Source organism: Cygnus atratus, chromosome 1 (genome assembly GCF_013377495.2).
Source record: "Cygnus atratus isolate AKBS03 ecotype Queensland, Australia chromosome 1, CAtr_DNAZoo_HiC_assembly, whole genome shotgun sequence".
NCBI classification, from domain to species: domain Eukaryota; kingdom Metazoa; phylum Chordata; class Aves; order Anseriformes; family Anatidae; genus Cygnus; species Cygnus atratus.
Genome location: NC_066362.1, coordinates 78,799,719 through 78,826,046, shown reverse-complemented (window position 1 = coordinate 78,826,046; position 26,328 = coordinate 78,799,719). Strand labels below are relative to the sequence as shown.

Sequence of the window (26,328 nt, the reverse complement as noted above, 5' to 3'; positions counted from 1 at the left end):
TAGTCTTCACCAACCAACCAAAGAAAAGCTAATGACGCTGTTTTGATATGCATCCAAATACTTTGGTTACTTGAGAATAAACACTTCCCTTTTTGCATAGCACAGGGGAAATTGTTCTGTTCTTGGTAGCTGTCAGCAGAAGTAAATAGGAGCAGGTCTGAAGAACAGCATACTCCACGCCTGCTTCTGAAAGCTATTTGTCTTTTAAACCTCAAGCTGGTTCCAAAGACATTTCAGATTTGATGACTCAAGATACATCAAGACACAATTGTTTTGAAGGCTACAAAGAATAGTGGGTTATTGCCTATTAGGTGGGATTAGAAAGCATGGAAATTAATTTTAAATGGGGAAAGTGTGTGCTGGAAAATGTTACTATCAGTATATCTCTCTTTACTATGTTTTCCCACTCAAAAATCACGTGTATAAAAAAACTTTTATATGATGACAATGTAACAATTTAAATTTATTTAAAGCACATATATTTTAGGGAGTCCATCCCATCTGCCAGCTGTAGTACTTGACTGTGGTTAGTGGTGCCTAGATGCCTAAGTGCGAGGCAGAACAAAGATTGCAAAAGAGTACAGTGGCATTTCTTGTACTTCTTCAGTGAGACATCTAAACACAGGTAGAAACATCTCTTCTTCTTCAGTTAAACACACATAATGCAAGGGACCAGACTGCATTTCCAACTGCTCAGCATCAGCAGAGGTATAATAAAGCCACACTGCCTCTGGGACTGGTTCCTTGCATTTGAGGACTTCCTAGGGAAGCAGTTCTCAAGCAGTGAGGCACTGGCATGTTACAGATGAATTGTAGAGCCCAAGCTAATAAGCTCTGCTGTAAACTTCCAGGTTCTGAAGATGATTAGGTGGCAGCAGCAGCAGAAGCCTTGCAATCTGAGCAAATCATAAAGCAAGGAACAATAATTGCTTGAAACATTGCAGCTGAGCCTGACTTGAGAAGCTTGGCAAACAGTCTGGAAATCGGCATCCAAGAAATATCTTGTTCATAGATGGAAAGTGCAGTATTATACTATTTCTGGAGCTCTAAGCATCTCTCTCAGCTAACATCGTACCTAACCTGGAGATAATATCTTCCCACAAGGGGCATGATGATCACTGTTAAAACCAACCACTAAATGGACAATATTAGATTTCTAGAAATGTTAATTAGACAGCACTTTCCAGTGTCCTCTGTAGAATTACCAACAGTTTTGAAAAGGGAAGGGGAGGGGAGGGAAAAAGGCAGCCAGTCAAGATTTACAGGTTCCAATTTATTAATTTGTAACTACAAAAATTGAAGGAGGATTATCCATCAGCTAGTTTGCTTATTTGACCAATCATCTGACTGGTAAAGGAAAAAAAAAAAAAAAAGAAAAGAAGGAGAGAAAAAAAAAAGAGGAAAAAAAAGAGAAAAAAAGGAGAATATAAAAAAAAAAGAAACCAGCAGACAAACAAAAACACCACCACAACAACAAAAAAGGTCATCAAACACTCGTAAATGGAAAGTGAGTTTTGATTTCTATTATAATTCTCAGAAAATAAAATTGTCAGCAAATGTGATACTGTTCTTATATTTCTGCCACACTGAATAGTATTATCAAATATTATTTTATGATAAATGTTAAAAAATCCAGAAAACAGAACCTAGTTAACAAAGTTATGTACACTATGTTAATCTGTGACTTAATAATGGGAAGATATGTTCAGCAACAAAATACCCAAATTTTGTATAACAAAAGCCAGCTACTAGCAGGAGAGTCCTGCAATGTCTGCCTCTTGTTCAGAGGCTAATGATGCTCAAGACAAATCTTTCTTGTAGGTCAAGCCCTGCAGACTTTAGAAGTGTCCTGTAATGGATTTACTCTTACACGTATTTGCTTCTATACATCAGGATAGCTATTCATGAATGCTAAGCATTCTGAAACCAATGAAACATAAATAAATCTCTTTATACTGTATCTCTTTATACTGTGTTATTGGGGGCTACATAATCTAACCATCATTTTTAAAGCCCTGGTAGATTCACACACTAAAGTTTGCATCTTAAGGGGGTACTTTAAGTGGGTACTTTAAGAGCATTCACAAACTGAACGTACAGGAATTACTTCCTCTAGCAAAAAAAAAAAAAAAAAAGGTTACATCAAATTTCAAGTTTCTCAGTAAGGTGTGCTGCTAAGAACCTTCAGTGAGCTTGAGAAAGATGCTCAGGACATGATCTCATAACAGAGAATTTGCTACAGTATTCACTGTCCTCACATCTGGCATCCCTGGGTAAATATTAACATTCAAGAACAGTTTAGAGGTGATCACACATCAAGTGATGTCACTGAATCCAAGTTTATCAGAAAAGATATAACAGTACTGAGAACAAAAATTGAACTTTTATATATACATATATCCTTTTTGGCAGTCTTCAGTAAGCACATCTGACTCAAGCAAAACTGATGTCTATTTGCGAGGGGGCATCACCAAACCTATTTTTTTTAATACTGAGCACAAGATGTCTTTTGTTCTTGGCATACAGTGGGGAGAATATTCCAAGACCGGAGACTCAGAGTTATTCTGAAAAACTGTGAGCAAAAAAAAACCAAACTGCTCTCCCCTTCCCCTCCCCCCCCCCCCCAATAAATAAATAAATAAAATTTGAGCTATAATTGGCAAGCAATAAGAAATGACCAGACATGTCAATTAATTAATTGTATATTTTGGCTTACTGTAGAAACAATATACTAATTTGCATGCCATTACTACATAGCCTTATTAGCATTACATTACACAAATTTTGTATTTGTGGTCAAGGGTAATTTAAATGTATTGTAATATCTTCAGCTATGTTCTTAGGTCAGACTCAGATTTCATTTACACAAGTTTGAGAGTATAGCATATGCCACCATTTCTTTGTACTCCCACTGCAATTTATCCCACTGATACTCTGTTCTATTTCGTTACTCTCAAATGATAATCTTGGTAAAAGAGTATACATCTTTTTGTTCTGTGTTTACTCAGAAAACACTGGATTCTCATCTGCTGTACACCACAACAGTAGTATAAATAGCAGTAACCACACAGACCCAGATCTGGTTACATAACTTTTGCACATGATGTTACAACATTAAAAATATAATTTTAAGTTTGGCATTGACTATTAAAAATATTGAGCAGGGCTTTTGCCAGAAAATTCACACATTCATCACAGATAACTGAACAGATGTTTCGGCTGAAGAGGTTTTAACTGGAACATTCACACATACACAAAATGACCTCCTAATACCGGTCAGATATTACGATTTTAGAACTATCTTAAATTTCATTTCAAAGAGTGTTAAATAAATATTTGCAACATGTGTTAGCTATTTTCAAATATTTATAGAGATGGTTTACAGGAAAAAAAAAAGTTATTGAAATGCTTCCTTTTGACCAAAAGTACAAACACACATATTTACAATAGTTTATGTAACACTAAAAGTCTAAGTGCCTTAATTCACCTTAACTTCACACATTAGTATATATGTACACACACGTATGTTACGCATACACACATTTCTATACATATACCCATGTAAATATATACACCTAAATTTGAGTCCCCTGCTCAAACTTTGACCTTCCAGGGAGAGTGCCTAAGCATTCAAACCTTCTCGCCCATAGTCACATTTGTGTAACTGGATAGTGAGTTTCTTTAGCCGGATAAGCTCCCAAAAAACTAAATCCTCCTGGTTTTAAAGAATTATACATTTTCAGCTGGTTCAGCACTGTGAGTGAGAAACTCCTGGCAGCACTGCAAGATAGAGGAACGTGCAAGGCACATTGCTGAAGGCAGAAAAGAACAGGACAGACTCACATAAACTGTAACAGACCAGCCCACCCTGTGCCATCAGGATGCTTGCAAAATTGAAAAGATCAGCTTTTGTTTGACTCAAATTCATTGTCCAATTTATTATTATCATTATTATTTCATCTTTTAAACTAAGTATCTGTTTTTGAAGAACATTTAGGCAAATCTCCTCTTAAATCAGCATTTTGAAACAAATCAGAAATGCAGTATTAAAAAAAAAAAAAAAAAAAAAAGGATAAAGCAAACAGTTTGTTTTTCCAAAATATTTTTTTTTCTTCTTCAAATTAATCACTGAATTAGCATGAATTCCCAAATACTTCTGATGAAACATAAATACAATTTACATTTAAATCTCATTCTAGAACACTGTGCCTGCCTGTAGTGAACAGGCATACCTCAATGTCTGATCACAACATAATTTTCAAGCTCAGCTTGTTCCAAAAACAGTAATAGTAAATTTACAGAAGTAGTGCATCTTTTGTCATCAGCTGAACAAAACAGATTGGCAAGAAGTATTTAATAACTATATATTTGTATTATATATTTCGTATCTGATTTATGATTAATAACTGGAGTTATATAGTTCATAAATAACAGCCTATAACTAGTAGAGTTGTTGCAGGCAAGAATTAAAACAGAAATTTGTTGAGCAGGAAGAAAAGCTGAAGAATTGCAGAGGATGTATGCAGGCAAAAGAAAAATATCATGAAAAACAGAAGATGTGAAAAGCACACCTGCACAGAGAGCTTTCACTTGTGAGAATTAACTATAAATATTAATACAGGCATGCTGCTAAGAGATGACTTTCCATTTGGCATTCTCATTTCCCTTCACATTATTGCACTAATGTGCTTGAAAATCCATTTGCCAGTGAAAAGAGTCAGCATCACTTAATTCTCTGGCCTCTACTTACACCTCTACTTTTCTGTCCTTTTGAAGAATACATTTCAACCACAAGGAAATGAAACTGGTAACCAGAACTTTAATGAGTCCAATTTGCCAGGGAGGGCAAGGACAGGAGGTCTAGTCCCCACCAATACCTTCAGACCCAAAGTATCTATTATGTTATGTTAAATTGCTTTCCCTATCCTAGTGTAATTAGCAACATATAAGTAATATTTACTTTAAGTTATACTCCTTTTAAAACCCTGATATTTGACAGCAGTTTTAGATCGTGACATGGGAAAAAAAGACATAGGTATGAATCCTGCTGGCTTTTCAGTCTAGCAGCCAGTCTTCATGTCCCCACAAGCCATTCAATTGGTAGGAATGACTGCTAAAACATGTGCTTTTGGGCACAAAAAGGACAGAAATTCCATGAATGGTTCACATACAGGAGATAACTCTCAAGTCCCTGTCATTCCTCCCTACAAGGTGACTGCACTCAACAGGCAGCTCCAGGAGAAGCTTCGCTCTCCAAGGCTGTCTAACCCTTTATACTGACTATATGAGCACCCATCTTAAATACAGAAAGTATTAGTCAGTATGTATCTACCTGCCCTGTTTCTACTTGAAATAGCACTTCAATGCAAACTCTACAACAGAGTTGTATTGAGGAAATGGCCTTCTCTGCCTTGCATTCATTCCACCTTCTTATGTTTTCAAGGACCCAGGTAATGGCAAGATGCCTATTGCCTCATTTCATGGATTTGGCTTACATTTTTTGATGGATAGTTCCTTGGCTACACTTCTTATTGTGATTAATTGTACTGAAGTGGTTGGTAATTGTATGCCAATTATTTTCTTTCATAATTATCACTGACACGTGAAAGTGAAGAAATACATTTTAGACCTACTTACTAGTCTTTTGTCGTACTTAAAAAACTACAACAGTAACAAAATTGGATTTACATTATAATTACACCTTTTATGAAATGCTGAAAATTGATAATTAATTATACAGAGCACATTACTATTACTATACAGAGTACATTACTATTAAATATCCATAGTGATATCAGGAGGGTCACTTTATTATAAACTACAGCTAATTTGTAATACTAAGATTAACTCTCTGTAATTCTCTGTAACTCTCTGTAATAATCCAGCAGCTTTCCTGATAAACTGTGTCTGTCCTACCAGAGAGTGAGTCTGATGACTGTGCTCGAGCATTATGAAGTTCCATTATGTGGAAATTAGCAACAAATTACAAAGTTGGTCCATGGAACATTTAAAAATATTCTTTGTGCTAACTTTTCTGTGAAGACATTTATCAGTTGGTGTCCAGATGTGACACAACACCTCTGAAGAGACAAATACTTTCCGGAAGAGTCACTTGTGAACTGTGGCTCACAAGTGAAAAACAAACTGGAGTCCCTTGTGGTGCAAGCTGTGACTTACACCGTTACCATGGTGCTCTTGAATGCCTTGTGCAACAGATCAGTTTAAAAGTAACTGAAGTCCTCTAATGAGCAGAATTTGCTATCCAGCTGAAACTGAGCTTTGCCAACTTTGGGGCATGGGTGAGCCATTTCTTAAGGACAACATCATTTTAAAACAAGAGAGAGCAAGGGAGACACAAAACTTTGTACAGAAGTCTTCAGAAATAAGCAAGATGTCATGACATAAAAAGTTCTCAGGTACATGGATCAGCAGATGCTTTGGATATTAGGTCTTCACATAGGTGTGTGGCTGATCATAACTGATGAACAGGAGGAAAGGATGAAGGACTGCCTTCATATAGACCAATGAAAGATATGTAGTCATACTGAGGAATGGCAGGATTGATACAGGTATAAGATACGAACGTGAAATGGCAGCTGATGATACATGAGCAAAAATGGAAAATCCTGCACAAGGCAGTGACCTGTGGTGAATAGGCAAGTGGTCCTATGGAAAACTGATGTGAAGACACAGGAACAAATATACAGAGGCCAGAAATATATGAGCAGCTCAAGTACTGTTGAGGTGAAGCAGTTAGCATGCATTTACCTGTGAAAGTTGAGCAGTGCTGTAGGACATACAGAGTAATCATTATCCAGTGAACTCACAGAGACCAGTGACAACCAAGTAGGCTTGCCAGTGTATATTGACCTGTCCTGCAAAAGCCTGAAATTATGTCTTCACAACAAAGACTATCATATAAATTTTCCTGGGTCCCACTATGCAGAGTGTGGACAATTAAGTAATGCAGTAGCCTCCCAGTGACCTTCAAGAGGGACATGATCCTTAGGATATTACTTTGTCTTGACTTCCTAAAAGGGTTCTGTGGCAGCTGAACACATGCCAATGTTAAGAAACAGGCAAAGAATGATTATTAAAAGTCTGAGAAATGTATGGAATATAAGGGCTGAAAAAAGAGCATGAATGCCAACAGTTTTCAAAACAGCCATCAGGGGATTACCACTTGCAAGTGAGTAAGGATAATGGGAGATGAGAAAGGCAAGAAAGTGATATAAAGAATCACACACAAATACAAACAAACAAACAAACAAAAAAAAAATGCTAAAGATGTCCTTTAGAACCTGCACTACAATTAAAACTTTGCTTCAAAGAATTATGAAAGATCAGTAGTCCTTCACATCTTATGGACAGTACCAATGGGAGCAGAGTCTGGACTTTAAGTGATCTGGAGAAATCTCCTCAGAATAGGGATGGGATATGGGGCAGCGATATGCTTTTCTTCCATTTGAAAGGGACTAGAAGAAAATAACTGTTTTAGAACTAGCACTTGTGAAGTGCCAGCTTGGAGCTTAAGCATTTGCAACACTTTGAATTTACTCTGTATTTCTGAGATTCTTATAAATCTTAGAACAAGATATATTGTTGATATGTTGTTTACCGTGCTCCTCTGGAGGAGAAAAATGATGGTATTCTTCTAGTGTGCTCAGTGTCAGCACTAACCTATAGAAGGTAATGGCCACCTCCACATTTTCAGGAGAATACTCCTTGGTGGTGTCTTTATGTTCTCCCTAGAAAGGCTGCTCTTTCCAAAGATAAGAAGGAATATTAGTCTTCATAGTTTCATTTTTACCTAACTACCAGGAGCTCATTCTCTGTCAAATACCCTTTGTTCCACTGCTTTTCCACTAGACTTCTTATGAAATTGCAATGTACACAAAGGATAGGTCTCAATCATTCTAGTGAGCTCAGTAATGATCTAAAATGATTACAGACCAAGGAACTGAAGGAAGAAGAAAGCATTCACTAATGAATTACTACCTAGATGAGAGAGCTTGCATATGGCTCTAAAGCAAGCATATCCACCATTTTCATATATATATAAAAAATAAAAAATAAATAAAAATAAAAATAAAAATGAAAATAAAATGAACCTCAATAAAAAAAACTAATAAGATCTATACACCCCTTCAAAACAAAGATTTTTGTCTAACTGTTTTGTTTCAGGTGCTATGATCACTGTTACATCAATGCTAACCTGGAATAACTGCACAGAAATCTGCATCTAGCTCTTACATAACTTTGTTTGGCCAATCACTATGAGCACGTATACTTAAGGGAGACTCACTAGTGTTCACAGAGTCATCATCCATGTGTATGAAGAAGAGAATTCACCTCTGAAGGGTAAATTTTCCATGCTGTGCATGGAGATTTAAAAGTCGAACTTGATTAACTTTAATGGGTATTGTGCTGCCTCATGCTATCCTGCTAAAATTTTATTCCTAGTTGGTTGACTTATGGAAAAGTAATTCCCAAGTTGGAAAAACAGAAACAAATATGTGACACATTTTTGAACAATCTCTCTTGTTCTAAGATTTATAAGAATTCACAATTAATGGCAAAGTAACTCCTAGCTGCAAGCAATGTAATTATATTATATATATGACTTATGTATCACAGTTCCCTTTTTTAAGAACATAAGCATTAGCAAAACCGTAGTTTATACACAGAATCTCAGACTGGTTAACCTATAGTTGAAGGTCTTTTCCTTTCCAAAAGTCCTCGTCTGGGGTATGTTAAATGATTATTATGACAAATCCCTCTGAGGGACAGTTTCTGCAACAGTGCACACATTTGGAGCCCAGACTATTCTGGAGAAAGAGAAGCGACCTTGGTTCTTAGAGAAACACAGGGGCCCTTCATCTGCATAGACCTGTTGGGTCATTGTAGAGGCAAGGGAGGAACTGTGAGCAACTTTCTGAACTCATAACATTATAACCACGTAGATGCCATCATGGCAGTTATGAATTATGACAGCATTTTAATTTTTTTCTCTTTGTATTTAAAAAAAAAAACATAAGTGCAGCTCCTAGCAGACTGAAAAGGCAGTCTCTTGAAACTATTTTTAAAAGTAAATTTATATAAAAGTAAACTTGTGGAGTCTCCTTCTTTGGAGATATTCAAAACCTGCCTGGATGCAATCCTGTGTAACATGCTCTAGGTGACCCCGCTTGAACAGGGAAGATGGACTCGATGATCTTTGGAGGTCCCTTCCAACCTCAACCATTCTGTGATTCTGTGATATATTTTATATAAAATATAAAAGTATACTTATTTCTGTCTGTATATAAAAATATACATTATTTTTATATCTTTATTCAAATACATAAGATATATAAAGAGTATAATTTATTATAGCATACATTATCTATGCTATTATATAATATATATAAATATTCAAAACACGTAATATATGCATTTTATGATGTATTATGTATATACTATTATATTTTAGATACTATATTTTCATATATTGTAATATGCATTTTAGAAATTACATTTTATGTACAATATATTACATATTATAGAAAGAAAGGAGATATTTTGATTTTTAAGAATTTTTAAATAATTTGTTCTAACAATTATTGTATCATGTAAAATGTGAGATTAATATAATTACAATATATTACTATATATACTGTATACTATATTATTATATTAAATAATCTATATTTAATACTATTTATTCTGTACTAGATATGTTTATATATATACCACACATGTATTATGTATATATACACATATATTGCTTCAGATTCTTGTTGTCTCACAACAATTTGTGTAGTTAAGTAATTTTTGTCTCTTTGAGAGTTTCCCTCCACTAAGTCTGTGCTCATCCACACAAGCCACATTTGAGTACATGGAGCTCAGCACCTACCTAGAACCTAGGTCTAGAAAAGATTTCAGAAACTGTTCATGTTGAAGGGGACATTCTGCTTTCTAAGAATTGATTTTAGTTCCATTGTACTCCTCTATCTTGACACAGCAGTCACTTTGGTTTCAGCTGCATAGAAGCTTGACAAAAAAGTCACTTTGCAACACCATTAAACAATGTGACACTGAGGAATTAGGCTTGTTTATTTTAGTACAACACAGAATGAACTCAAATACCCATGTTTTCTTTTCTGGTACAATGCAATCCTTGCCACTGGGTACAAGTGGTTTCTCCTCTTTCTGAAAGTGAAAATTACTTTTCTTCTCCTTTAGGCTTAACAGCTTGAAATAAATCCAGTTTTCCTTTTTGAGTGATATATTATATATGAAAGGGAGGCACTTCAAAACGTACACACCATAAAAAGGTCTAGTTGTGCATCTGGAAGTGAATAATTCCTTCCCTATAGCGGCTCTCTTCCTTGAGAAATATGTTCACCTGTCTAGTCATAATGTCATGAGTATCAGACCTTTTAATAGCTTAAATTTGGGCAGAATGACACAGTCATTAGAGTCATCAGTAAAGCAAAAAGACTTAAGAGAGTCCAAAACAGTTTGTTTTTTTTAAATCCCTCAAGCCTGATTCATTTTTTATATTATTTTTCCCTGGTTCTGCTTGAGGATAGTGAATTCCATCCCCTCGCTCCACACCCGCACAACTATGGCTTTTTTTGTTTGTTTGCTTGTTTTCCTGTAAGACATATCTACCTTTCTTCAAAGACTCATTTCAACATTAAGATGCCTCCCAGCATTTTCTCTGCTGGAATCCATTCCCAGCTCCAAGATGGGTGAAGATACTGAATACTGCTTTATGGCACTTCCTTTTCACAAGTGCTACTATGCCTTTGGCTGGTTGGTTGGCTAGTTGGTTGGTTGAGGGGTCATGTTTGTTTGTTTTTCTTTTCATATTCTTGCAGATTTTTTTACTTTCCCTCTGTGACATTCCAGTTTTCAGTTCTAACCTCTTTTCTCCCCAAACCCTAGCTAAACCATTCAAGAGTATAGGTTGTCACTGCCATAAAAACAGACTGGGTTTTGCTCTGGTTTTTGAGTTGAGAAAAAAAAAAAAAAAACTCTGGGCTGATGCTTACTATGTATCCAGAAACTCTGGAAAATTAAGGCATTTCCATAGCCAGTTGCATCACAGGCCAAAACAGAAGTAGCAGAGATCAGAAGATCCACTTTCTAAGAAAGCATTTACTATTTCACTTGAAACTGATCTCTTGCAGTGCTGTGAGAAGTCATGGAGTCATGGCAACTCTGCTCTGGTTTACTTTGCTCTGGAGGAGAATGTAGTCTCTGCTCCCTGGAAGATGATCCCAATTCTCAGCTTCCATAGAGAAATTCAAGAACATATCCTATTCCCTATTTTTTTTTCCAATAAAATAAGCAAAATAAATTTATTCCTTCTTGCTGTTCTTGTTTCTCTTCTCTGTTTTGGTCTCTGAGACACAGAATTTTCAGTCATAGACTGCCCTTTAATCTTTTAATACAGACCAAAAAAAAAAAAAAAAGAGGGAAGAACAATAAGTCTCCTTCTTATCTTTGGTATTTTATAAAAACATTAATGCATATATTTATAATAACAACATATCAAAACTTCCCTACAGTGCTGCATCCAGTCCCATGTAAATTCTGTGTCTCTCACCCATGCAAAGGAGTTGCGTAAGACCTCCCTGGTCTCCTTCACTTGAAGTATGAAAACGGGACTAAGAAGAAATGCCTCCAAATAATAAGAATCATATGGCAGGTAGTCAATCAGCAAGCATGCAGAAGTGGTCACTCACTTGGTACCAGAAATTTTGTAGGGCTGTTTGTTATTACAGACAGCGTAAGCAGTTGCCTGAGGACAGCAAAGTAGAGGAAGTCCCATTTCCCCTACTACTGAATCTCCAAAATTCAGGATTTCTTCTTCTGCCAAAGAACATGTTGAGATACATTGGGCAGCAGGTATTGCAGTTGGGGGTGTCCTCATCCAACTGTGGAAGCTGCTTCCTCATCCCAATCAACAGCAGCATGCTTTCTGTCCTTCAAGAGGTCAGAAAAGCAACAAATCCAAGGACCCAGATCCCCAAGCTATCTCATGTTTTGCTACTTTTTGGGAAATTGCTATTCAATCTGCACTGGTCTAAATAGCATACAGAAACTATCACTACTTCAGCCTCCAAATCTCTTCCGCAAGCTCTCTAGTTACTGCAGCATCATCAGTGCAATGTAGTATCCCTCAGGGCTTGCTGTACTTCTCTTCCAATTGTCTCCCTGGATTTAATTTACAGATTAAAATTTCTGCCACAAACTGACACAAACTACTGACAATTAAAAAATGTTTTCATGGATCAACCTGTGAACAAGCCAAGCAGCTGTTTTTTTAGTTTTTGTCCCCTTTTCTACAAGTGTCATGTTTTCTCCCTGCTGTGCCCTAACAGAGATGCATGAGTCCTTTCTCTGGCTTCTCTATCTAGCAGTTTGTAGGAACGGAAGCAGCTCCTCCAGCAGGTGACAGAGCGCAACACAGGACACTTAGTGAAGAGGGAACACAACTTCTGGAGTCTATTGTCATTTCAACCAGGCAAGTCTGGTAGAAATAGTATTCTATAAAAATAAATATGCGTAAAGTAGGGTTGCTTCTTGCCCAGATCCCACTGTAAATATCATCAAATTGTACACCCCAAATCTACAATCATCCGAAATTCTAAATATTAACACCTCCATTTCTGAACCTGCAGATGATTGACAAGATTTATCACTGCTGGCCCAAGAGCTCCATAAAAATAATTGATAATGTATAAACCCATTTTTATGCATCCCCTCAATTTTCTGTAAACGCCTTGGAAACAATTTTGACTAAGGTACATTACTAATAGCTGAGCATTAAGTGTCTGGATATTAATTAACATACACAAAGTGAGTCTATCTGCCCATTAGTCTTTTTATTCACTACACGATCATTAAAAAACAGGACTCATAGTGCAAACTTCTCAGCTTTGACAACATGGTCATTCTACCTAACCAGCTGTTATCACCGATCATTATTTTAATACTGATTGGACCACGCTCCATTCCCATGAAGCTACTCCAAAATCCTCTCTAAAGTTGAGATAAAATTTCCCCTTAAATAGTTAATCATCTTGCTGATATTTTCATCACATCCACTTCACTGTCACTGCAAACCTTGCCTGTTCAACTTTAATTTTATAATAGCTGTGTATTACATTTCAGCCCCATATAAGTAATATACAGGAGCTGAACATGTTTTAGCTAATTAATGCTTCTGTAACTAGAGAAGTTGAAAAATAGCCATCAAATATTTATATAATGGGTACATGAATAGGCCTCCAAAGAAACATTGCCATTCCCTTGTTCAGAGTGCTGTACTGAGAGAGATGGAGAGAGGGTAAATACAAAGTCCAAAGACCTAGAGTACAAAGGATCCCTGTCTGCTACCAATGCTATGTTACTCTGCATGCCATCTCATTAGCTTCAGGAAGTGTTCATTAACACAGATAAACATCCTTGATTCATCAAATTTCTCTATTCTCTTATAAATTAATGTAAGCTACTATGTAGCTGTCCTCAGTACTTTAGATGAATGTACAAATTTTGAGACAGCTATAACATTCATATTAGATACCTGAAAGATTTCTCACATGTGCTATGAGCATCAAATACTTTTCTTGGGATTATCTGCAAATCATATTGACAGATTTTGGAAAAAGAGAACATTTTCGTAATTACAACTAAATTAAGCAATACCTTTATGAATAAAGTTTATTTATGCTTTATTTATTTATTTATTTAGGTTTATTTATTTATCTGCATCAATTACACAAATAGCATAAGGAAAGGGCCACCTTAAGAGCACCCCCAAATATTCCACTTTGATTCTCTGGAAGGGCAATAAATTCCATTGCAGGCAATTTTGGTGCTTAATTTCTCTCTTTTTTTTTTTCATTTCATTCTTTTTCTTCTTTCTTTCTCTTTTTTCTTTTTCTTTCCTTCCTTTGGAAAGTTATTATTCTTTTTCACCTACTGTGGAGTATCAGTAGTTCATTTAAATTTGAGTAGTACTTCTGCCTTAATAACTGCAAATGCAACATATACTGTATTCAATCAGAATTATGTATGGCAAAAGCATAATAGGAGAAGAATGAGAAGACACCAGAGAAGTCCCTTGGCATTCTGACAAAGTGGATCATTTTTGAACACACTGGAAATGAAACGTGCTTTTCTAAATAACATTTATGAGATGAAAATATCTTTTAACAAGAAAATGATGACAATTTTAAAACCAAGTGTAAATTACCCTTCAAGAAGCTCATCTAAATTGAATTTTTGAAGTACCATAGTTCAAAACGAGAATGTCTCGTTAAATGATACTGGTTGCACTACACCAGTGCAGGTCCTCAGTGTATCTGCTTAGGTGGTGCTGTTAACAAGAGCACTACTCATGATGATGATCATGATTGGATTTTTCTACTTAATATTCCAAGGCATGTTTTTACAGTTTTATTAAAGGGAAAAAAAAAAAAAAAACTTCACCTGAACAAAAGAAAAAATAATAGTGCTGCAATTTATTATGCCCCAATATTTGGGGGTACTCTTAAGGTGGCCCTATCTTTACGCTATTCTTTGTGTACCTAATGCAGATTTTGATCTGTGTCACTGGCTGTTAAATAGAGTTTATTTGGAGATGACTCTCATGTCTGTGGCAGCTAACTCACATGGGTAAATGTGACCTGCTGACCTTCCTCTGCAGTTTACAAAAACATGTCAAAGAATTTGGAATCTGGCACAAACATCTTGGAAAAGGAATTTTACTGTACTTTTAACTGTATTTTACCTTTGAAGGAGAGGAAGCAAATCCTGCAAACGCTATGCAGATTAGCGTTAAGTGTTTACAGGATATCTATTAGTGGGGTCTATCTTAGACACTAATATAATGTTGTGAAATACAAGCTAGTTAATTCTACAGACCCACGCAGGAAGTTAACACAAGAATTTTTATTTAAATTCATACTGTCAAACAGACCTGTCACAGATACAAACATTATTTTTACTCATAGCAAATTATGTAAAACAGTAGTTCTTTGCTGCTATACTTCTGCAGCAGATCTGATTTATTTATTTATTGCCTCAGTCTTCTCTGGCAATAGCTCCAGCCACACACCCTGGGCCCCAGATATCAAAGCCAGGGACTAGGACAATGATGAACTGTCCACTGGAAGAGAAGATCAGGTTCAAGACCTGCTGAAGAACCTAAAGGTGCACAAGTCCATGGGACCCGATAAATTCATCCATAGCTCCTGAGGAAAATGGCAAATGAAGTTCTTTTTCCACTGCCCATTATATTTGAGAATGTGTGGCAGTCCAGTGAAGCTCCCACTGACTGGAAAAGGAGAAGCATAACCCCTCTTTCTATTAAGGGAAAACAGGAAGACCCAGGGAACTACAGGCCAGTCAGTCTCACCTCTGTGACCAGCAAGATCATGGAGCAGATTCTCCTGGAAAATATGCTAAGGCACATGGAAAATAAGGAGGTGATTGGTGAGAGCCAAGATGGCTTCACTAAGGGCAAATCGTGCATGACAAATCTGGTGGCCTTCTATGATGGGATTACAGCACTGAGAGATAGGGGAAGAGCAACTGACATCGTCTACCTGGATTTGTGCAAAACATTTGACACTGTCCTGCATGATATCTTGTCTCTAAATTGGAGAGACATGGATTTGATGAGTGGACCACTCAGTGGATAAGGAATTGGTTGGATGGTCACACTCATAGAGTTGTGGTCAATGGCTCAATGCCCAAGTGGAGATCAGTGACTAGTGGTGTTTCTCAGGAGTTGGTATTGGGACCAGCGTTGTTTAATACTTTTGCTGGTGATGTGGATAGTGGGATCGAGTGCACCCACAGCAAGTTTGCCAATGACACCTAGCTGTGTCATGTGGTTGACTTGCTGGAGGGAAGGGATGACATCCAGAGGGACCTGGATAGGCGTGAGAGGTGGGCCTGTGCGAATATCATGAGGTTTAACAAGGCCAAGTACAAGGTCCTGCATCCAGGCCAAAGCAATCCCAAGCACAAATACAGGCTGGTTGGAGAATGGATAGAAAGCAGACCTGATGAGAAGGACCTGGGGTCGCTGGAAGACTAGAAGCTTAACATGAGCCATCAGTGTATGCTTGCAGCCCTGAAAACCAACTGTATCCTGAGCAGCATCAAAAGAAAAGTGGTCAGCAGGGCAAGGGAGGTGATTCTCCCCCTCTATTCTGCTCTTGTGAAACTACACCTACAGCACTGCATTCAGCTCTGGGGCCCCTAGCTCAACAAGGATATGGACCTATTAGAACAAGTCCACAGGAGGGCCACAAAGGGGCTGGAGCACCTCTCCTGTGAAGACAGGCTGAAGGAGTTAGTGTTGTTCAGCCTGAAGAAAAGAAGGCTCTGGGGAGACCTCATTGCACCTTCCAGTACCTAAAGGGGGCCCTACAGGAAAACTAGGGAGGGACTCTTTGTCAGGGACTGGCATGAAAGGACAAGAAGAAATGGCTTTAAACTAAAAATAGGTAGATTTAGATTAGATATTGGGAAGGAATTCTTTCCTATGAGTGTGGTGAGTCACTGAAATAGGTTGCCCAGAGAAGTTGTGGATGTCCCCATCCCTGGAAGTGTTCAAGGCCAGGCTGGCTGGGGATTTGGGCAACCTGGTCTGGTGGAAGGTGTCCCTGCCCATGGCAGGGGGATTGGAATTAGATGATCTTTAAGGTCCCTTCCAACCCAAATTGTTCTATGATTCTATGATCCTATGAATAGCAAATTTCCTCTTCTGTTCTATTCTTTCCACCAAATATCAATTCCACATAGTCCTAAATTATGCTAACTCAACTGTTTTTCTGGGAACAGGCTACCCTGGATGACTCAAACATTTTCGTTTGAAGATAAGATTATCAACCAAAGAGTTCCTTGGACTGGATCTGCTACTTGTGGTTTCTGACAACACACAAAGACTGAAAGTTAATGGTGGCAGTATCTGTTATATCACATAAATAGGGGCTATGAATCAGGTATGACTTTAATATGGAGGATGGTGAGAAGGTTGACACATCTCATTACTGCGGCCCATCATTATGTGTACGCAATGTCACATTAGATGGAGAGAAGATGTAACACAGTTATGTGCCAATTGCCTTCACTGTGCACTTTGCCTTGTACATGCAAAATATTAATTCAGTTTAAAACAAACAACAACAACAACAACAAAGACTATATTAAGAGGCAGAAGAGAACCTCTCTTTGGAGAAAACAACAATAATAATTGACAGAAAATTATAAGAAAGTTGAAAACTAGACACAAATTGCTTAATTGATTTAATAATAACTGGGTGGATGTGGAGACAGACTATAATCCTGCCTATTTTCACATAATGTAAAAAAAGATTAATACTTCCCTCTCCACATGTAAATTATACATCTTCATTCATTTGCTTGCCTCTATTCTTTTACCCAACAAACTGACAATACAAATGAGATAAGTATCAGTCTGCAGTTATTCAGCATATAAAAACAAAACCATCACATATTCACAAACATGTCATCCTGGAAATTTCCAGTTTTTCAAAAGGATACTTTTAGAAATAGTTTTTTAGATTGTTGTGATGCTATCCTGCGTTCCTAGAGATGTACTTTCTGACATCTAAATACTTTTAGCCTATAAAAGCTGGAAGAATCTCCTTTGAGGTTAGTAGATTGACTAACCTAATGCAAAACATGCTGTGTTTAGTTCCTTTAGGTTAATTGATCTATTAGTCTTCACAAAGTAGGGTTATTCAAAGACAAAGATTAAGCTCTGTTCCAACCACAAGAAGATCAGAGGCCATTTGAAGTCATTAAATGCTAAATCATTAAATTCTGCATCTGTTAAATCAGAATAAACTGAATATTGCTCATTAAATATATCCTTCATGATTTCCACAGTATCAGTAAAAAAGGACAACGGTCTGATCCATTTTATTCTTCTGTTCAAGCAGTGGGGTTAACAAGAACCAGATCTGCACAGGCCCTATAAAAGATTATTTTTTTCATCTGTAGAGATGCTATAGGTCACCTAGAAAGGACAGTGCAGAGATGATCATTGGAGGTCATAGATACAGCAGATTCCCTTTTTGCCACATCTCTTTCTATTACTGTTACTTCATGTAAAAGCTGATACTAACACAGAAAAAGAACAAAAAGCCATATGCCTTGGGCAGCAAACTAAAAAGGATCATGCATAGTCCCTTCTAGATTCTCCAGAGATCCCAGAGGGAAAAAGCTTCCCCTTTTGATTAGACAGATTTTATGTCTGTATGTGTGTGTGGGCTACATACGTACACATACAGGGATAGAAAAGTGAAGGAATCGCATTTCTTGTAATTTTCAAAATTAATAATTTTATACCCATGAAAAAAATGCTCAACAAATAATTTCCTTAGAATTTTCCTGTTCATTTACAAAAAACGTTTTCTCTTCAGAAAGAAAACTGTGACAAAAAAAAAAAAAAGATTCTTCTCGATCAGATCTTCATGACATCATTTATTACTTTTGTGTTATTTAAGAGTACACATCATCACCTGGAAGGGATTCAAACCAGAATTTGAATCCAACTGAACACTGGGTAAGATAAGGGTCAAATAATCAAATCCAAAGCTCTTGCTAGGTTCTGATGAAATTCAGAACTGAAAGAAGTCTCCAAAAACAGCTGTTCTCGTGGGGTTTATGCAATCTGGTTATAAAAAATATTGCAGTAAGATAGTCATGTTTTAGCAGTATTGAACCTGAACACCAGCGCTTAGTACAAAAGAATCAGGATCTGAGATAACTTTTTTTCCATTCAGTGCAAGGATGTCTCAGCCTGGCTATACAGTGAAATACAACCCACAGCCACCTGCAACTCAGCAAACAGAACAAGGAAAACATTAAGAGTCAAAAGGCCTTTCTATTCCTTTCTATTCCTGCCAGTGATTTAATGTGCTCTTGCTATGCTAAGTCAGCTAGTCTCAAATTTTCAGATGCAACCTGTGTTTTGGTCCACATTTTGGAAGTGTTTACTGGTTGCACTGAAAGCAATATGAGCTATAAGTGCTCAACATCTCTAAAAAGAAGCCCTAAATTGTCAAAAACAATGTAAAGCACCTAAAGCTAGAACCCAGCAGGGACCTTCCTTCAACAGATAGAAATATCTATGGTTTTCAAAAAGACGGTCAAAGGGATAGCACAGAGCTCAATGCATCAACAAGGGATTTAGAAGTCCCATGCTCAGTTCACCAATGGGCTGCAGACTTTTTGTATAGTGACAGTCAAGTAATTTAGCCAAAATTTGCAGCAGATGTGATTATAGCACTTTCCAATATCACACACATATGGTGAGAATAAGCACAGTAAAGCCTGGGAGGTTCTCCTGTTGCAATGTAAAAGCTGCTCATTTTATACATGGAATGAAGAAAATGACACAAAACTTATGCATAGCTGGAAAGAAGTTAGGATTCAGACTGGAAATGAAATATGAAGTGTCCTGACAACACTTTGTATTCCAAGAAATTACTTAAGATAGCCTTTCTTCATTTTAACAATATTGAAATGTAAACACTTTTTCTTTTTTCAAGAAAAATGTGTTTACTGCAAGCCATAAGGACATTTAGATAAGGAAATATGTTTTCCACTGAAGTAAGATCAAAATTTCTACTCAACAGCACATTAAACAACCAAGTATTTTTCACACAAAAAGAACTAAGCAATCCTCTCCATCTTCTTCTTGGCCTCACTCCATATTTTAGGCATGTATAAAGCAACTCATATAATTTACTCTTGAAGATTATGAATTCGAAGTTGCAGCAGCAGCATTTGATCAAGGGACGTTCAGCTCTGAACTACTCTGATAGTATCAACTACTCTGATAGTAACAGGGTATCTTCAGGATAGGCTCCTTAAACTGGCCATAAAATACATCAAGGATGTCCTACACATAACGTATAAACCAGGACAGGAGTAAAGGCAGGCTAGGCTCTGCCGCAGGGCCACAGCCTGTCTCCTGCCCCACCACCATGGCCTGCCCATGTTTACATCCCCTGCGTAGTCTCCTGCAACAAGACATCCATTAGCCCCACCAGGTACCCAATGCTGTGCAGGAGGCACAGCTTGCCCACTCTTACCTCAGCATCTTTCTCAATCTCTAGCCCTGCTGCCACCAGGTTGCGTTCATACTCCTCCCTCTGCAGCTGCTTCTCTTCCTCCAGTGCATCCAGTGGGCCCAGCTCAATCACCTGAGCCCCCAGCGGCTCCTGCGGGATGTGCTGGCCACTGTCTGGCTGCAGCTCAAGGTGACCCTTCCTGGTCTCTCCATTTGAAAAAACAGCCATGGAGTCTGCTCTGTTCATTGGCTCTGGTGAGCTGGTCCCTTGCTGGTGATGGGCAAGGCGTTTTCGGTAGTGGTAGGCTAAAACATAGTCAACCTTTCTCTTGCTGCCCCTGAAGTGCATGCCACTCACAGAGTCCACAGCCCCTCTTTGGGTCCCATCCAGGTAATTGTTTATAATCTGAAAGGGAAACACATGAGTGTTATGAATCAAAAACCCTAAAGTCCAAGGAGAAGCCAGGCCTAGGGTCTGAATTTACACAAGCACTTTAAATGATGAGCAGAGCAAAAATTGGAGATTAACTGGGGATGCGTATGACCTATAAACTTGTACTCTGCAGATCAGATTAAATCACACCGAGCTCTTCTGACTGTAAACAAATGAGAGTGTCTAAAGACAGTGACCTTATCTAGCACCATGGGATAGCCACCTATCCGACACGTGGGTACAGATGTGCATGCCAATGCTGTCTTTTGGTTTATGTGTAAACAGACTATATAGGATACCACATCAGCATTTTAAAATGGGATGGGAATTGGGAACAAGGATCACATTACAGTTTGGGACATAAAAAAGAATGAGCTGTGGAGGAAAGATGGTCAGGGAAGGGAAGCAGGTGACTGTGTGCAGGAGTAAAAAGAGACTGGTTCCAACTAGAACAAGAAAAAGTCCCTCAAAGTAGTATGAGGGCAAGAAGGCAGGGCTGGACAGAGATGATTTGGCAAATACCAGGGATTAGAGAGGATAAACCCTATGGATGGCTAACAGTTGATATGTATTTTCATCTATTATGAGAAGAATATGTGACTGAGCATATTCTTTACATATTTCTTTATATACTTTACATATTTCCTTCTGCTGTGACACTGCAGAAGGAAATCAACAACCATAATCATTAAAATTGCCTGTGTTCTACTCAGCTACTACTGTGGACCATCTCCGCCACCTCATCTCCACTATCCAAAACCTTTCGGCATGAAACTGCTTCCATTCTAACACCACCACCCCACCCTACTGGGGACAGAAATTCTGCAGAATCTGTGTTGAACACAAAATTGTTAAAAAGCACCCTTTCTACCTCAATGTTGTATCTTAAAAGCCTCCACAGAACTCTCTACTGTGTCATTCATTAAAGTGACACCAGAACTTCAAAAATGGGGAAATACATTCAAGCAAATAAATATGGTCACCCTAACTCAAAGCAATGAACCCCTAATTTAATTCCAGCTATTTATGGATCCCATAGGTGGCTATACAAGCAAAATCTTGACAGGTACCAGTTAAAGGTTTCTTTCTCTCCCTACCTCCCCTTCTATTACATGCACCAGTAGTCCTGAATTCAAAGTTAACCAAGCAAACTGTAAGGCAATTTTGTCATTTGTTAACGCAACATGAATACCTGAAGGCTTTAGACATATGTGCATATTGTTAAATACCCCAACATCTCCCAAATTCTTGTTTTTCATTGCTTCTCTTCACATCTCAGTTTCCCACAAAGTAGCTTTCAGTCGCCATAAGGATATGGTGACTTTAATAAATCATTTTTGTATGCATACTCCATCCTCCTTTATTTCATGAAATTATCATCACATAACCTGTTCCACACATTACACATATCACAGACATTATGTGTATAGCATATGTATAGTCCCTTTAGGCACATCTAAACTTACACTCAACAATAGATTCTAGCAGAATATAAAATTGCTCGAGAGATAGCACTTTATTGCAATTCCCCATTTCCTAGTTAGGTCCGTTTTCATATAGTACTCACAGGCAGTCCATGCAAACCTTCACGATCCATCTCTGCCACAGTGAAGAAAATCCTGTTCCAGATTCCTAGTCTCCCTTCCAGAGAGTTTCACACAATACAGCGCAGAAGTAATGATGTCATCACTGCCTGGTTGCTGGCACAACACAATGCATTAGCTGACTCTAGAGAAGATGAACTCCAAACATCCTCTCCTCTCTTACTGGCAAGTGTGGGCAGAAATAAGATGCTCAAACAAATGCAGAAGAGGGAACAAGGAGGTTGGGAACATGAAAAGCCACTAAGAGGTTTTCCTGTTTATTACCTGTGTGTAGCCAGCTGCCACAACCCTGCCACCTGAGAGATCACCATAGCAACACTAGATGTTGCTGGAGTTACACAAAATAAAATGAGGAGGAGATACAGCAGTTCCACTCTCCCTGTCTTGTAGACTCTTGCTTATTCCTCCCCAGCCACTATTGGAAGCAAAGTGCCATCCCCATTATTATGGGTTTCTATTGAACAGAGAATGTCAAAATTCCCACAAAATTCTGTGAGAGCATTTTCTGACACTAAATTTGCAATACTTTATTCACCATATCACCTTCTGGCACATGAAGGCCTTATCAGAGAGAAACACAAATTAAGTAAACTGCAATTTGCAAAACATCACTGAAAGAATTATCAAGATCTTTCTCTCCTTCTCTCTCACAGCCCTTGTAGAAGTCAGAGTCAGTGATCTAAATTACCATTTTCAATCCCAGACTCATTGCTTCTTGATGTTTCCAAGACAAGCAGCCAGTACACCAAGCAATGAGAATATCTGAAGGTAGGATCGGCATTTCATGACAGTTTTATTCTATTCCTCTAGTAGCAAATATATCACTACAAGCATATCCCAAGAGGTCTCTCCCCTAACAGCCATGCTCTGAAGACTGCAGCCTCCCTAAGCTTTCATCTTCCAGTACAGCTCAAATTAACTCCTAGGTATGTGTTGACCTATGGTTTGAAAAAAGATAAACAGTTTAGTCATCAACCTGCAGATCTTTTCCTGCACCAAGGTAATATCAACCTCTCTATTCCTGCTCCAGAAGATTTTGACTCAAGTAAATTATTAAATAAAGCTTGGTGATACCACTAGAACAATTACTGCTTGTTGTATACTAAGAGAACCTACTGAACTCTCTAACGCTGTAGTATCTGTCTACTTGCAGTCATTTTTCTCAGTGCAGCTTGGATTTGCCTAACACAGAGGAGAAATGCATCATATTCTGCTCATCCTGCTCCAAGACTCTTCCTCATCTCAGAGGTATTAGATGTATGTCAATGAACATAAAATCCTACTTACAGAACTGCTGTAGGACTCCATATGGTTAGGTGCTTCAAAAGATCCATTGATACTGCAGCTGTGCAACGAAGGATGGTTTTGAGGAACAGTGAGGTATTTGCTGTTGCATGCTGAAAAGGAGTCTCTTGATGATGTTGCTGCCTTCTGTCTGCTCAGACTTGGGTGTGAGGAAGCTAGAGGAAAGTCTGAGAATAAGAGATAAATAGTGTTACATTAAGAAGGTTTTGGGGCGGGTAGTTTCCTAAGGGAATAAAGAAAATGAATTAATGGACACCATTTGACTTCAGGTGTTGAACTTAAGTAAATGGAGAGAGGTGCACGCAACTGAAGAGGAGTAGCAGGTACTTATGTGAACTGCTGGAGAAGTGGGAACTTCACATACAACGTTGCACTTATCTCAGCACTATCTTGGTTGTTCAACAGGATTTGTACTCCTGCACTTTAGCCATAAGATTAGAAGCTGGAAAATCTGTGCTTTGCAACTAGTCAAGGACCTCCCGCCTGAACATGAGAAAGCTGTGTGTTTCAAGTGACTGTACTGGGGTTCTCTGGGTGCTGTATTCATGCCAGATGGGAGCCAAATCACTGCAACTGAAGTGAGTCAAGTTTGCTCACAATTTACAACTAGGCCTGAAGTGGAGTGTTTCGGTTCTGGTGTAATGTGAGCAAAATTAAGTGCAATCAGGTATAGATAGAAACTTCTGGCTAGCAGCCATTCTCTCTTCAGAAGCCTTAAATTTTGGACAAACAATGGTGTGAAATTGTCATGAAGTACATTGATGTTTATCCCTAAATGTTTTACTTCGAGGGACTAATGTCCTGAGACTTAAGACATCTAGTTTTAGATGTGTTCCCCATCTCTTTTATTGGCAAATTTCATGGGCACAAGGCAGCATAACTGGGACAGGTTTTTACATGCCATGTCGTATTCACTACCACTGCCATCAATAAGCTATATCTGTTGTACAGCAGTGTACTACAACAACAGAGTAAAAGAAGAATGTTTGGTCATGAGTAAGAAATGCCCAGTGAATAGAAGCAGTGACACAGGGAAAGAATGATGATAAAAAGTAATGGTTACAGAAGCTTGTGTAATGTGCAGATGTTTCATACTCTTTCTCCCTCTAGTGGTGCCATAACTGTAAATGGAATTGATTGATTTTTACCCATAGTTTCTTTGAGACGCTTATTCGGTTCAGAAACTGTGGCTTTGTCTTTCAAGCATTAGTGTTTTCTACCAGAGAGAAGATCCAGGTGGAGGAGACCCATCTGCCCGCAGAATTAGCCCCACTACCCCTAAAAAGATAAAACACCATGCTTCACCAGTAAGTACTTCTGTCTTCCCCAGGAATAAGAAATAATTGGAATATTCATTGGCTCCCACATATCCAGGGAGACACTACATCCATGATATCTCTTCTTGCCTTCTTAGTAGGCAATCCTAGCAATGCTGCAGTTCTTTTCCCCCACTTCTGCCTTCTGCCTAAGGGGAAAAAAAAAAAAAAAGAAAAAAAAAAGTAGTTTCAACAGCCTAGTATAGCTACTTTCCAGTAAGGAGGAACTGCCCTATGAGATCTGCTGCACTGTGTTAAGACAATATGATTTCCCTCATGGTGACAGAGACAGGGCAAGAGGAAGGCAGAAATAACTCTCTCACTCGATGTTCATGTGGCTGAAGAGTGTTTCTTTCACAGTGCTGAGCCATCTAACTGGTGGCAGAAGTATCTTGAATTGCATCTCAGAAAAGAAAGAATTGAAGAGATGAATATGCAGGAAACCTACAGAGTTGTGCAGTGATCATCTTCTTCAAATAATTCAAGGAAAATCTAACAGGATCCATTCTTATTGATTGTGAAAACAGAACTTTGTGTCTTTCTCTCATTTGGGGTGGAGAGGGAAAAATTGCTAAAACATGTCTGGAAGTCATATTTTCCTCTTAATTATTGAATCCCTTCTATTTTCTAAGAGTCAAAAGCAAACATTATGTTCTATTGCTAATCTTCTATGCCCTCTACACAGTCTGAATCTACTTACCTGCAATTATGTGCAAAAAGAGGAGCCAGAATTATTTTAAAAAATGAAATGCTTGAGGGGGGAGGGAATGGCCCCTAAAATTATGATTATTCTTATGATTCCTATCAATAACAAATTAGGGTCCTGCAGCACTTGAACCATGCAATGGTTGACTCACTAGTTTTCCTTTTCTGATCTGTCAAGGAGACTCACACTTGTTTTATTTTAATGAAGCACATAATGATGCCACAAGGGAAACTCCAAGGCAAATAATTAATAAGTGAAGCTTTCATTTTCAGAGGGTAAACATAGTATTTCTCCAGTATTTTCAGTCTAAGCCTGGGATATCTCACAAGACTTTTATACAGTCAATTAAATAGTTTTTTTCTTCCTAGTCCTTTTAGTTGAGCCTGGGAAAAAAATGTGCAGTCCATTTATAATAAAATGATTTCATTTCCATTATGCTTCCCAACCTTCACAAACTGTGTCACAAACCTGAGGTTAACATTAGTAAGCAGGTGAAGCCATCAGTGATGTCCAGTCAGAATAAGATTTTCGATGGAAATGCAGTTTCTATGTCAGAATCTGGAAGACTCCTATTCACCCAAAAGTTTTTCATCTTCCCAAATCAAACTGTCTGAATCAAAATGTTTTTCTCTGAACAAATTCCACATTTGACAGTACTTGCCGACAGTACCACAGCTCCTCGGAGGCTTGTGTTTCAGATGCTTCCTGACCTTCTACCCTGCAAGACTTTACGACATCTGGCCTTACATGTTCTCATTCTGTAAATATTCTAGAGGAATTAGTATTGATAGAAACAATCTGTGTGCACATGTGCACGTCTGTATATATACATATATATATTTGTACATAAA

General features: G+C 37.9%; 1 protein-coding gene across 1 annotated transcript in view; it reads right to left on the bottom strand.

Moving 5' to 3' along the window:
- Positions 1-26,328, bottom strand: part of ANO2 (anoctamin 2) — a 194,779-nt gene that overhangs the window by 164,299 nt on the left and 4,152 nt on the right. The window contains exons 2-3 of the mRNA XM_050710475.1: positions 23,438-23,622; positions 20,136-20,519 (exon numbers count right to left, since the gene is read on the bottom strand). Coding sequence (XP_050566432.1) covers positions 20,136-20,519; positions 23,438-23,622 — 569 coding nt within the window. The remainder of the gene's footprint in view (positions 1-20,135; positions 20,520-23,437; positions 23,623-26,328) is intronic.